This window comes from Colossoma macropomum, unplaced genomic scaffold, assembly GCF_904425465.1.
Source record: "Colossoma macropomum unplaced genomic scaffold, Colossoma_macropomum, whole genome shotgun sequence".
In the NCBI taxonomy this organism is placed as follows: Eukaryota; Metazoa; Chordata; class Actinopteri; order Characiformes; family Serrasalmidae; genus Colossoma; species Colossoma macropomum.
This window is the reverse complement of record NW_023494789.1, coordinates 20,739,879-20,754,236: the sequence shown is the minus strand read 5'-3', so window position 1 is coordinate 20,754,236 and position 14,358 is coordinate 20,739,879. Positions and strand designations below refer to the sequence as shown.

Sequence of the window (14,358 nt, the reverse complement as noted above, 5' to 3'; positions counted from 1 at the left end):
CAGTCCCAGCAATGTGCAGCGGGACCGTGTTCTTTCATCTTGTTATTATTGCTGTGCTGTGCTTGAAGGTGATATTTAAAATATGTGTAAGTCACAAAGTTGTAGAGAACCATTTTATGATCATGATATAAAAGCCTATTCATGTGTGATCCAAGAGAAAAAAATATCGCCTATTTTTTTGGTTTCTTCTTCTGTTCGTGGCAGCAGTATAACAAAAATTTGACTTCTCTCTTTCTCTGTCAAAAGTTTAACTGAATATCTCACAACAATTCCTTATTTTCTTAAAATGTCTTAGTATCTTAAAATAACTTGTTTCAAAAAATTGACTTAGTATCTTGCAATTACGTAAGTCCTAAAAGACCATGGATTTACATTTTTTTCCCTATTTTTCATGACTGAATGAATTGTCACTTGTTTTCACATCTTGTGACATTATCATAGCAAAATGAATACTCAAGATCTTGAGTTATTTACATGATTAACTCAACGATGTTTTATGAAAATACCATTAATTATGACATATTAATAACTCAAAAGCCTGAAAAAACAAAAGTAACTTATTAAAGAAAAACAGATAAAAAAAACAAGTAAATCTAATCCCTTCCTTACAAAATAATGACTTTTCATAGTATTACTTTCTTGAAATAATGACATTTTCTCAAACTTACTTGTCTCAAGCTTTTAAGATTTGCACTTTATGTCTAAATAATGAGTTACAAGTTGTGAAAATTTGAACATGTTGCTGCTAGAAACAGCAAAAAACATAAAAAGCAGAATTAGTTTTTCCACTATGTTGCAAACTGTATTCCTCAGCATTTTATAAAATGTTTTAGCATTTCCAGGCATTTTTTAAAATTCAAAGTAAACAGACAACTTAGCAGTAAACTCCAGCATTCCCTGTTAATGTCATAAGATTCATGACACTGTATGTTTGACAACCAAGATACTCATGTTACAAATCCTTTTTAGAAACGAATTTGAACAGAAACTCAACATATATGTTTTCAGTTGTTTATTCAACTTACACCATCAAATCTTATACATTTTATGGACAAAAACAGACTTGCTTACTCTTACAGATAATTGGGTGTTTTGACAGACTTGCACTTTGCTACAGTTCTCAGCCTCTGAGCGGGAGACCCAGGTGAGATATCAGTCACAGTGCCAAAGAGTCAGGACAAAAACAGTAGCTTGTGACTATGCATGACCACCATCAGCATGATCTGACTCTGTGGTGTTCTTCACCAACTCCAGAAGGGCCTCTGTCTCTGCATGGTCCTGCAGCTCCGATATCAGCTCCTCCAGCAGCTCACCACCACTCATAAACTCCTGACAGAAAGACAGGCGAGACATTTAATATCAATGTCAACTGTACGACTCTCTGTGAATAGCTTTCTGACATAATATACAACATGGACTGCCTGTCAAAAGTTTAAGTTTAAATTTCTAAATTACTCAGATACTTTATGATAAAGTAAAAAATTCCTTGTTAGCTATTTTTGAATACCATAGGTATATTTTTGCAACACTCAGCTTCATGTTCATCAACGTGACATCAATGGTATGGAATAGATTTTGCATAAATGATTTGACATTGTTCTTTTCCAAACTATTGTCGAGAGCAAATGAACACCTAAAGGTTTTGAAGGATTTGAGTGGTGATAAGGGCAGACATAGCAAGTGGATAAAATGCAGTGACATTATTCCCAAGAGAGTACCATCTGAAAATTTACACAGGTGGTATTTACTTTTCTCAAAATAAATCTGGTTACTCTTTATTCATCTTCATTATGTGAAACCAGCAAAGAAATCCAGTTCATTTGTATTGAACACATTTAGAACAGCCAGGTGTCCTCAAACTTTTGATGGCCAGAGTACAATTGATTCGAGCAACCACCTTTATGTCACGGGTAACATAGCCAATCCGGTGGTCTGTCACCCTGTCCTGGCTGAAGTGATAAGTCCGTATTCTTTCCGACTGGGATCGAGTTCCCACCTAAAGACAGAGCACACAAAGGCTTAGCAAACAAATTCAACATAAGGCATGTTCAGTACAGGTAGAGAGAAATTCCATTATTTTTTCAAAAATTCTGCATGATTCAACTGTTAGATGTAAACAAAGACAATTTAAACACTGTTGTCTCCTCCTTTAAATACCAATCTTACATTTGAAATAGAGGGCGGTAAAATGGCCCAATTCCAAAATCCTAAACTTAAATTATAGTCTTGACTTATTAATATTTATGCCTTTGAAATTTACATACACCAGCCCACGTTCTAGTCCACCAGGTATCAACGACAATGGAGCAACAGCAATGGAAATGGCGGACTATTTCAAGAAACTTTACCATTTCAGGCTGTGAAGGGATATCTGTACTTTTCATACCTTTCCCAAGGAACTGAACTGTCAGCAGACAGTGGTGATGTTTAAATAAGGCTGAAGTAACCTTAACTGAATGTCCTGTTCCACCTCAAATACAACAGCTTTTACAGGTGCCAGAATGTAACTGCTGCACCATTTAAGGTTTAAGGGAAAATTCGCAAAACAAGCTGGCCAATGGGAAGCCAACTTCAGCTCCCATTCATTTAATGGGATCCTTGACAACTTTAATTCAAAGTTGTTAGTTTGCTCTGCACATTTCACTCTAGACAGTTTCTCAAATCTTGGACAATATTGAGCAGGCTTTGCTCAGCGTTTCACACTGAAGAGATGGACAGTACCAACTTTACTAGCTTCACAACTGCAACAGCCATCTGTACATAGCTGGCCACGCTGTGTGATTTTATCCACTTTTTAATCGTTGAAGCCAAATTATCTTCAGTTGAAAGTTTCGTAATGAGCTAACAACTAATTTACTTTGTGTCGTTGATATTGAAAGCAAGCAGCTAGTACAGGTAGAGTTGGCTACTAGCAAGCTCCAAGTTACTAGCAGAGTTAATGCTGGTTACGTACGTCACCGTGGTTATGTGAATAGTGGATCATCGCCACGGTGGTGCTAAATGTGAATGTACCTCTGCTGTGCTATGGTGAACTGAGAATGTATGCCAACTAGGTCACACTAGATGTTAGATGTTGGAAAAGGTCCAGATTCCAGTCCAGGAGTCCAGGTGGATGTCTGATGCTTATATACCCATACTTGCACAGGGTGTGTCATATACAGCTTGGGTATATAAGGGCTTGGCACATGCTGTACATTCTCAGGGACCTGGCTTTTCTCACTACTCAGAGAGACCAGGAACCCTGGTGGTCATCCACTATACAAATAACCTTGATTATATACATAACCAGCATTAAGTTTCATATCTCCTGACTCCCAGGGTGGTGCTAAAAGTGGATAACGAGTACTAACAGCATCACGAGGAGTACCTAGGAACAATGCCTCTAAGAAGTACCGCACAAAGTCATTACAGAGAATGCTTATGAATGTGCTACTGATGCCCGAAACATTGTTTTACCATAGACTTGAGATAAGCTTTTAGCCTAAATGTATTTTTTATATAAAGAAAACTTTTCACTCTCATCAACATTGCATATAAAACTCTGAAGACACATACAGATTTACTAGCCCTTTTCGATAGTAAATAAATGGTTATATTTGCATTATAGGAACCATGGTCACAATGTCCATCACCACCAGTGTAAAGAATTTGGAGTCAGTACGTTTTTAGAACAGAGCATTTCACATCAAACCGCACAAAATGATTATTCCATCTCAATGACTGAATTGTGCAGAAATAAAAAAAAATCTCTTTAAGTTTGTTAAGTGTAGTTAAAACCTAATGGAAATTAGATTGGTGATTCACAAACTTCACCCCATTAAATAATCTGATTCTAATCAATTGTAACAAACCTGCTGTTTACGTGCCGTGTGTCTCTCCTCCACCTGCCGGCCCAAGTTGTTTTGGTACAGCCGTGCTTTGAGGATACGCATTGCTGTGTCACGATTCTGTAGCTGAGAGCGGGACTGTTGGCATTCTGCTATAGTGCCTACAACAAATCAAGAACACACTGCATAATGTCACAACATTGAAACACCATAACCATGCCCCAGTAATCACTAAATAATATCTGTTGTAATTACGTATTACAAAAACACAAATTATTAAAACCATATGGCTGAACCTGTGGGGAGGTGAACTATTCTGACAGCACTGTCTGTAGTGTTGACACTTTGTCCACCAGCTCCTCTTGATCTAAATGTGTCTATTCGCAGGTCTTTAGGATCGATGGCTATGTCCACCTTTGAGGGATGATCACAACACATGAAATGTTAATCATGCATTCCATGACTGGGCTTGTGAAAATCTGCACAGTTAAAAACTAATCTGAACCAAAACTCTGAAACAGTCATGTTACATTATTACATTATTAGTAAACTTACCTTGCCACAGTGGTGGTAAGCTACAAATTACTAAAATCACAGTACTTCAGTACATTTTACCCTCATGGTAAAGCATAGTAATCAAAGTGATTTTACTTCTGAGTTCATGTGTAATAATGTATTCAACTTGGTCATTTGGTAATCAATTTTTAACTGCAATGACCTGGTTGGCTAACTACTTTTAGCCAACTAACAACTTTGTGTCTTTACTTTTTAAATTTGTAGTTTTAAAGCAGAGGTAGGAAACTGAGGGCCAGAGGTCAGCACGGTTTGGTGACTTCCCTGTTCTAGAAAACCAACCAAACCTGATAATTAGCTGATTAGCTGACTCACCAAACTGTGTAGGAATTCAGCCCAACAGGACCAGAGTTCCCCAGCCATGTTTTAAAGTTTTTTGTTTTTTTTTTATATATTCTGTTTCTAATGCCTGCTAGATATCCAATTTATCTAATGTACTAACATTTAAGGTAAGCTAATGCTTAGACCAATAAAGCCAAGGAAACTTTGAGCTTTGGACTATCTTTGTTAACTTGTGAAATTGCTTGAGCAGTTTTTCAGTGGGCATCTTATTTACACTTACATCCCCCGGGAAAAAAAGGAAGTTAGTATTTAACTGAAAGAAGTTCTGGAGACAAATAAGAAAACTTCTACACTGACAGACTGCTGAAAGATATGTAAGCATTATGCAGACGGGTGTGAGGAAAAAAAATCTCAGGAGCCGATTTACAGAAACAGGAGAAAACTGCTCACACTGATTTCAAACATGACTTAAACATGCATAGGAGAAATACACAAGAATAAGATCTTATTTTAAATATTTTCCTCTGGTTACATGTAAATAAGTTTTTTTAGTACTCTAGTGCATGTCTAAGTTGTTAGTAGTCTAAGATGACCAAAAATAGACTTACATCACTAGGATCGGGCAGAACTATAACAGTCATGGTTCCAGTATGGATACGCTGCATGCGGGATGACAGTCCCACCTCAGGGATCCTTTGGACCCTGTGCGTTCCACCCTCAAACTTCAACCAGCGATACACATTCTCTCCTATAATCCTCACTGCTGCATGGTGAAGACCTCCTAAGATGAATGAAAGCACGTATCAGTTAACCAATCTGCAAAACATTTATTGTACATGCTTCGTAGAATGAATGAATGTAAGTATATATCTTATTGTGCATGACAGTAAGCTGAGCATGTAAGGAGTTATTTTGTAAGAAAGAAAACACAGAGGGTCTGTAGGGTCTGTGGGGAAATAAAAAGAGGAAAAGGAGACATGTACTGTACCATAATCAGATGAAGCATAACTGAACACCTCAAAGTCCCAATCTTTATAGCTGGCAAAGCTCTGGTACATATCAAATATCTCCCGCGTGAACTGCTGACATATGTCCCCTGAGGCAAACCAGAGAGACTATAAATAATAATAATTAAATATTTATTTTTACCAAATCAAGAGGCAAAGAACAGGTGGGAGGAATACTCACCTCCAGTAGTTCTCCCTGCTGCAACCTCTAGAATTACACTACTGTCATCTTGCGCATCACTTGGCACCAGTGTCTGTATCAACTGAGAAACAGCTGTTTATGTCGTGACTCTGTATGATATTTATATTAATAATAGACTACAGCAAATGGCAGCAAAGTGAAAAAAACTCACTTTTCTATTTAACTTCTTTATTCTTTTCTCAATTTCATGTTGTTCGTCTCTTAAGAGCTCCACCATCTGTCTGTCTTCAGTTTCTCCATTTGTGGTACCTTTTATATATCATATAAGAATAGTTTTTAACTGACGTGCGGAAAATTAACAGCCAAGCCAAAAACGTGTGTCAAAAATTTCGAAAATGTCAAAATGTCAACAATGTCAAAAAGCTCACTAAGCATCTTATTGTGAATTGGCGACCCCCACCGGCAGCGTAAAATAAAGTAAAACTGCCTGACACCGCAAAGCATTTGAGGACACTTACTCTGCAGATGAGCCTCCACCTCTGCCAGCTCCTTAAGTGCACTCTCACAGCTCTGAAATGTGTCTGCCACAGACGACAGCTCGACCAGTCTTCGGTTTAAAATCCTTCTTTGAGAGTCGCTCACAGCTTCACTCTGTAAACTACTCGAAACAGATCTGTATTCGCCCAGCAGCCGCTGCAGGTGTCTTTGGACTGCCTCATTTCTCAGCAGGTCCTCTCCTTTATAGCCTTTGTAGCAGTATCTTCGTGCCAGGTCGCCACCGCTGCATATCAACGGTCGAATTTTTGAAACTCGTTTTCGAGCAAATGGTGCCAAAGTGGTTGAACAGGCTGTAACGTTGTTTGAAGGAAAGCTTAGCACACACAAACGTGTCCATCTGTGTGCACTCATGACACCTCTTTTTCTAGAGGGCTCGTCTCCAGTCCATGTGAAATTACAAACTAACAACTAAAAAAGTCCCCGCACAGACCTGAAACACCACGACATTAAACACCTCACTAGCACAAACCGAACCAGTCGTAGCAGCAGTCAAAGGCTTAACTAGCAGTTAGCTGGTTTTGGCGAATAACGTTATATAAACAGAATAAAAAACAACCCAGTTAGAAGTTACCGTAACAAAAGGTGTAATAGTCCAGCGACGTCATGAAATAAATGTGTAGTTACACTTGAGAGGAAAACGGTGCACATGGAGGATTTTTGATGGGCAAGGTCAATAGGAAGTAGTTAAGTGCTTGGGTTTCTGGTATATGTAGTTTCCGGCCAATGGGAGGCCTCTGAGATCGTGCGTCCTTTATTTATGAACAGCACTAAACAAAATTACCTTTAGCGAGTAATACAGTGTTTTGTGTGTTTTTTTAAAGTTAACAATGTTATTTAATGTAATAAAGAGATTTTTGTGGAAGCATTTTCTACTGTGATCATTCCAAAAGAGAAAAGAATTGAGTCATTGTGTCATTTGTGCTGGAGGTGCATGGTTTTATCCTGAAGCAGCAAAAATATTGGGGTAGGAGGTGAAATGACAATAAACAAACAAACAAACAAACATGCACACAAACAAATGGCCTCATCTCAGATATTTTTAATGCCTCAATGATCCAGGTAGAAAGGGTCCAGAATTTTAAACCAAACATTTTTCAGTTTGCACTGACATCACTTCTGATCATAGAGACCATTAAAAGTTTCTGTCGGCATCCAGTCATCACTAATGGTATTTCGTGTTTTCATGAAGGATTTATATCACAGCGGAAAGGATTCCAACGGTGTAGCAGGTGTTCTGGGAATGATTTCAGATGCTTTTGATGGTTTCCTGGGATTCAAAGGTATCCTACAGGAAACTTGATTTGTCTTGATTGGTAACCATTAAGCCAATTCCCATTAGAATGCAAAACCATCTGGTTTTAATTCCAATGGTTGTAAAGGTCTATTTTCAGCAGGGATAAGCATACTGCCGAGTACTGAGTCTCTCACAAATGTATGTGACATTACAAATGACAGCATTTTTCTAGCATTTTCTTGATTCAAGAGATAAAGGGCACTCCGCGCATCATAGCAATCTCAAATAGTTTAAATAATTTGCTGGTCCATGTCAGATTCTGTAGTTTTTAAATTAATTCATACCATTATTCATATCCCTTTTGCCACTCCAAGGTGTATAAATGAATGTGTATCACGTATAACATAAAAAATGCATCATACAAACACTAATATTCATAACAATGTTCACTGGCCAACATTTTATACTGACAGATCAAGAAGAAATAACATCAATGATGGAGAAAATCTCTGAGAAGAAGGTTTCAAATTGCTTGGTCAAAATAAAAGATGTTTTATAATAGCCTTTTAAAGTATTCTTTCATGCTAAATATCCTAATAGATATAGACCACTTTTTAGTTTTTTTTTTTTTAAGATTTCTTTATCGATTCATAAACAAAACAATAGCAATTACTGTGAAGCTCACAGAAACTGTGAATCATTCTTAGACTCCCATCCACTCTCTGACTAGCCTAAGAGTTACTTAGCATCTAAAGCCAGATAAGACCAAGGCTCCTTAAAACTATCTCGTCATTGGCCAACATAGTCTTTTAAAGTATTCTACCACTCTGTATAACCTAATAGATACAGACTACTTTAAAAGATTTCTTTATTAATCTATAACCAAAACAAAAGCATGGGCTATAAAGCTTATAGACCTTGGGAATCCAGCTCGGTTTCCCATCCTCCCATCTCCCAAATGAATGCATTTTGGTATATAAAAATGTTTAAGTATTTACAAATTATGATTTTGCTCAAATGCTTAATAGTAACACATTTAGTTTGGACTCTCTCAGAAACGCCCTCTAGCGTTTAAAAAACCCAGAAGACATGACTGAGCGGCAGTTCTCCTCACTATACATTCTCTGGAGATGTTTTTCTTTGTCAGTAAGTCAGAGTAGTGGCATGCATGTCAACAGGACTATACATGGATTCATTTTTATACATATCATGTAAACAGGCGTGGTACAAGGGGTGTGCTAGGAATACTTCACGATTGTGTGTCAGGAACCCCTAGAATAGGGGTTGGCCCCGGAGCCGCATGTGGCTCTTTTACTGCCCTGTTGTGGCTCCACAGCAGAATTAGATTTTTAGGTAAAAATAAATTAATCCTCCTTGGCAGTAAAAAAAAGCTCTGCTGATCCCTGAACACAGTTTTAATCATAATAAATAGTCTTTAATGCTGTAGTTAATGTAGCTTATAACTGCTAATTCACCCTTTAACCCTGAAGGTTGGCACGCAGACTGCTGTTTACCACAGCAACACAGACAACAGTCTTGCCTAGCTAGTAGCTAACGAAAAGGCAAAGAGAAAGAATTAATACAAACATCGAGAATTTGGAGACAAATGGACTTATTTGCATTTATAATCACTTCAGCTGGTTTCCTGATAAGTTTGATCTGCAACAAGAAACTGTCAAACACTAAAAAGCCCCGAAGCTGAAATCAGCTTCTCATATGCCAGGTTCTTGTTTAAATTTTCCCATTCCCTTAAAAAAGCCAGCAAATGAGAAGCTGACTACAGCCTCATAAAAAATTGAACGTTGAGAGACCTTTTACAAGAAATTATTTCACTTTTAAAGAAAAGTTTCCTGCAGGAGCTGAGCTATAGCTTAAAGCAGAGCAAGTCTCTGTTTTTGTTTATATTTTTTTGCCTATACTAGGACATTAGCACATACTGAGGCATATTTAGAGCCAGGATGGTAAAATGGACATAAAAAGATGTGGCTCCCAAGGTGGTTTGATTTTTGTTGAAAGGACAAAATGGCTCTTCTTCACATTTGGGTTGCTGACCCCTGCCCTAGAAAATTGTTCAGCACACTGTTAGCACCCCCTGAATATGTTAATTGGCCTTTCCATGCAATTTACATACATTTAATTAGACTACCAGTTCAAAAATCCTTTATACCTCGTACAAGATATGCAGACTCATGCATAATTACTGTGCGTACCTAAGTACATGTGCACAGCCTTTAGTGTACTGTACTGTAATGTTTTCACGTGACAGTGGCACATGACAGTTTGATATGCAGCCCCCAGTGCTACACGACAGTGTGAAAAGCAGTATGTGAAGGTTATTACTCTTGGTATGCAACAGTACAGTTTGGCTCTCCGCTCCAGTTTTTCCTGTTATTAGAGTAATTGCAAGGCAAACAATGTATTGTCATTCCAACTGTCATGTAGAACCTGTTATGTACCACTGTAATGATTGCCACAGAAGGCTAGGGGGCTCTTATCTCACTGTCATGTGCTGCTGTCACATAGGCCAAAGTAACTGTAATGACTGTCACGTAACACTAGGGGACTCTTATCACACCAGCAGTGCCACTGTCATGTATGCCCATGTAGACTCTGTTCTGTAGGACTGTCACATAAGCCTTGTTGGCTCTTTCCACACGGCCATGTGCCACTGTCTTGATGGCCAAGCCACTGTAATGACTGTCACAGTCTGTTATAATTTGGTACAGAATCTCACTGTCACAGTACAATACACTTGGCATCCAATGAGCAGCGATGTGTATATAAACCCTGCCATTATGGATCCTAATAATGTCCTCTACAAATGCTGCAGCTGCAGCTTGGTGTATGCAACAATTGAAGTTAGAAGACATGTTTGTCATATTTAAACCCATTTCATCAGACTCTGAAAATTTTTCGAAAAGGACTCCAAGAATGGCCTTCTCAGCTGCCATATTTGTAACAATTCCGTAACATAACCGTGTTCAACGCACTACCATTTCCATTAATCAATGTATTAATGTATTAATCAAAATATCGCAGTTGCAGGCCAACTGTATGTCATCATTTTGAGACGGCGCACAGTGCAGACAGTTAACCAGAGATGGAGAGGTTTCTCGGGGCGCTTTCTCCTACCTTGTTCGTTGCGGAACTATCAAACTTTATTCTTTAGTTCACTATGTTTTGACGTGTTTGAACACTCAACCTATTTTCGGGTCTGCATCAAACAGCTGAACCGGTCCAGCAAAAACCTGCGGGTCCCGGTCCGCTACCGAGCAACCCCTGTTCAGTTCGCTGCTGGTGGGAAGCATTTTATGATCAAATGAGGGAATTCATCAGTAGAGCTGGCTTTCCTCTTCCTCAGCACTGTATACTTTCAGTATCATCTGCCTGTTTTAACGTCTGACTCTTTACAGACTTACTGCTCTCATATTGTTCCTGCAGCTCGAACTGCAGCTGGTAAAAACGACAGATGAGCCATAAAATAATTGCAAAGATCAGCGTTCGATTTCTTGAATAAAGTTTGCCTCCTCAGGATTTTTGTTATAAAGCTTAATTTTGCCTCAGTGACTTTCATCAAAACAACTTCATAACAACTTCATTGGTGAAGACATTTCCGTGGAGTTTTCAGCATGGCAACAAACGCTGTAGCTGTCAAATTTATTAATCATAATTAAGATTTGGGAACAACATGCTGCCACTTGGTTTGCCCAAGCTGTGGCTCAGCCATTTTGAAAATCACAGAGGATGAAATGAAGTATTATTTTGTCGTGGCCATGCGCCTGCCACAGTTCTCTGGTTTTATCATATGCGCTTCGGAGCCAAAGCCAAGAAATGCTGTTCATCCTGCAGCTTCAAGGGACCGTGAAACAAAGTTCAAGCAGCCTACTCTTTCTCACAGACACTGACACCTGCCATTGTTTCCTCTGTGACACAGGCACCCAGGTAAGTGTCTTGCCCGTGTCAGACTTGGATGTGAAGTCAGGGTGCATGGACCTGGTCTGCAAGGCCACCAACAGCAGCTCCATTCCCATGTATGGGCAGTGGTCAGTGCAATTGAGCTTTGGAGGGCAGTGGTTCAAGTGGAACTTTGTGCTAGGCCCTCCTAGGTGCTGACTTTCTGCATGTCAAGGAATGTTAATGTTAAGAATAGAGGCCTCATCAGTCCAGAGACATTCAGCTCTCTCCCATGTTCACTCAGCTGGTCCGGTTCTTTCAAGTTGTCCAGCACACTCTCTGTCTCAGATGATTTCTCGCTTCTTCTTGCTGAGTTCCCAGGTTTGATGGACCCCACATTCATACCAGACAGCAGCAAGCACGGGATCAAGCACCACTTCACCACTGCTGGCCCGTACATCCATGCTTGCAGCAGGCGCCTGGACCCAGCCAAGCCCAGTCTTGCTAAAGCTGAGTTTGACATGTTGCAGCACCTCGCGCCTGTGTGTGGGTCCAACAGCCCATTGGCCTCGCCGCTACACATCGTCCAGAAGCCAGGTGGTAACCATTTATAATTTTGCTTGCCCTCTCACAGTTAAAGCTCCACAGGAGTTCGTGGGCATGGTAAACTTTTACTACCAGTTTATCCCACGGGTGGCCAGCCTCATGTATCCTCTCCACAAGGCACTCAAAGGCTAACTGCTAAACACATGGTGGACTGGATTAGAGAGAGTCTCCTGCCACCCCCAAGTCAACCATGAGTCATGCTGGGCTTAAATTGGCCCCCAAGGAAGAACTTTAGGCCTCCTCAAGCTCGAGCTTGTCTATGTCAGGTGATGTGGGTTCCCACAGACTTCATCCCATGTGCTATGGTCCCTTGGTCTGCCAGTCATCAGCAGTCAGCTTTTCATGAGTTTTCAAGGTCCTTTACCCCTGTGCCCATACCTTGGGCTAAGCAGTCCCATGTTACACCTTCTTTGCACAATGCAGGCTATTTGTTTGTTCAGCATGATACACACCGGGACCCCCTCTGCCCTGTCTACAATGGCCCGTTTTGGGTTCTGCTACCCATAAAGTTCTTCAAGGTAGATGTTGGACACATTCCTGACAGTTGGACCGTCTCAAGCTAGCCCATCTGGACTTGAGCAGGCCTGTGGTGGTGGTGGTGCAGCCGACACAGCGAGGACTGTTGTTGGTCCCACTGTCCCTGCCAGACAGCCTCAATGACTTCCAACAAAACACCTTCACCCTGTTTTTTTTTCTCATCTTTGTACATCTTAGCTGTTCGACTGATTTTAACACAATTATGTCATCCTCATTAGGCAAAAGTAGTGCCTGTGGTAAGCAGATCCGTGCTTTATAGTGAAGGATACTGTTGGTTAGTGAAGTGTTGGCTGGGTTTATATGAATCCAGTATTCTGTTTTATTGCTATTGTTTTGTAGCACTATTCCCGAGCATTGAAATGTGTAGGGTGATGACTGCGTAAGTGTTAGCAATAAGCTATACATGATGTTATAACATGGACGTAGTGCATTTAGAAACTGTGTCTACCAATTTGACCTACCTACTTTTTCACAGGCCTACCAAAAAATGTATTTATTTATTAAAAATGTATTTACAACAAGCCTATGATGTGTGCTCAAATATTGAAAAGTTGTGACCATGCAAAACGTCTCTCAGACGGCACCACAGCCCCGGCGTAAAAAAGACAGTTATTGCTCTGTTGTTGCTGATGTGATATTTTTAGTGTAGTTGCATTAGTTTTTAGTTTGTAACTACTGGTTAGAAGTGTCTACATTCCTTGAATGTCATGTCCTCCTGTGTTACCCACTTGCTGTGTAAGATGGAATATACAAATCCACGCGTTACATGGAAACCAATTACCAACTGTTTATCTGTTCAACCTCTTGGTCTACAGTTTGTTTTGCACAGTAGTGTCTGTTCATATTGCTACTAAGTATTTCGTTTTGGCCGGAACCATGGGCCTTCTCCATGACCATCTTCCTTGCACACAGGTATCACATGCCCAGTGACATACTGCATGGGGAGCAGTTTCATTTATACTGGGAGGGGTTCTGGTTGTCGAATGTGTCTTGGACAGATGGATGCGTTTTATAGCATGTTGCTCAGATGCGTCTCAGAACCCCCTTTAAAGTGGTTTGATGAGATCAGATGTATCTGTATCTGTTTTAAATGTGTCTTGGGTGCGTTTTTTTTGCATTTATATGTGACTCTGCCGCATGCAGATATAATCCTGAAACCAGGTGTAAACGATGTGTAAACAGTCGCCAGTAGTAGTGCCTCAGCAGTACAGAGGTACACCTCTCTCTGCATCTACTCTGTTTAGTGAGCGGCAGAGAGGCGGAGCAGCACATTCAGTCCGTACGGCAGCTGACATAAACGTAAATGAGCTGCGCATGTGCAAGCAATGTTGCCAAGGACCTATCATTAATTAATCTGTATTGTTTGCTCTTTCTTTTGTTTTCATTTAAACAATCGAATTTGATTGTTTTGACCGTTATCACTATCTTATCACTTATTATACAACAGTTATACAACGCAAACTGATTGGATGAGACGCGTTCTAACCGTGCTGTTCTTTCGCCATAACATCATGATTTTTTTACAAACACTGTATCACACTGCTAAGACGCCGTTGCTAAGCAACGGGTTTGACAGCTGTAGGAGACGCTCAAGCCATTTGAACGTTTTTACTTCTTACTTTGCGCACAAACAGAAAATGGATACTTTTAAGTGTGTTAAATATCGCGATAACACACTCCCTCTCGTGTTCTATTGCT

General features: G+C 39.9%; 1 protein-coding gene across 1 annotated transcript; it reads right to left on the bottom strand.

The window, feature by feature from the left end:
• Window positions 1-997: 997 nt before the first annotated feature.
• On the bottom strand, window positions 998-7,078 carry mtrf1 (mitochondrial translational release factor 1). Its single transcript, XM_036570501.1, has 9 exons — window positions 6,350-7,078; window positions 6,043-6,140; window positions 5,871-5,952; window positions 5,671-5,778; window positions 5,291-5,463; window positions 4,124-4,241; window positions 3,852-3,988; window positions 1,898-1,996; window positions 998-1,329 (listed from the first exon to the last, which is right to left on the bottom strand). Exons 1-9 carry the CDS (start codon window positions 6,738-6,740, stop codon window positions 1,198-1,200), a joined length of 1,338 nt encoding a protein of 445 aa, XP_036426394.1. The 5' UTR covers window positions 6,741-7,078; the 3' UTR covers window positions 998-1,197.
• Between the last annotated feature and the right edge of the window lie 7,280 nt (window positions 7,079-14,358).

Bases quoted from the DNA above. Each gene is read 5' to 3' on its own strand.
- mtrf1 (XM_036570501.1), bottom strand. From the start codon at position 6,740: ATGAGTGCACACAGATGGACACGTTTGTGTGTGCTAAGCTTTCCTTCA. The intron at 6,141-6,349 runs GTAAGTGTCCTC...GATATATAAAAG, and splicing joins GGTGGAGGCTCATCTGCAGA to GTACCACAAATGGAGAAACT. The intron at 1,997-3,851 runs GTTTGTTACAAT...CTCTGTCTTTAG, and splicing joins ACACGGCACGTAAACAGCAG to GTGGGAACTCGATCCCAGTC.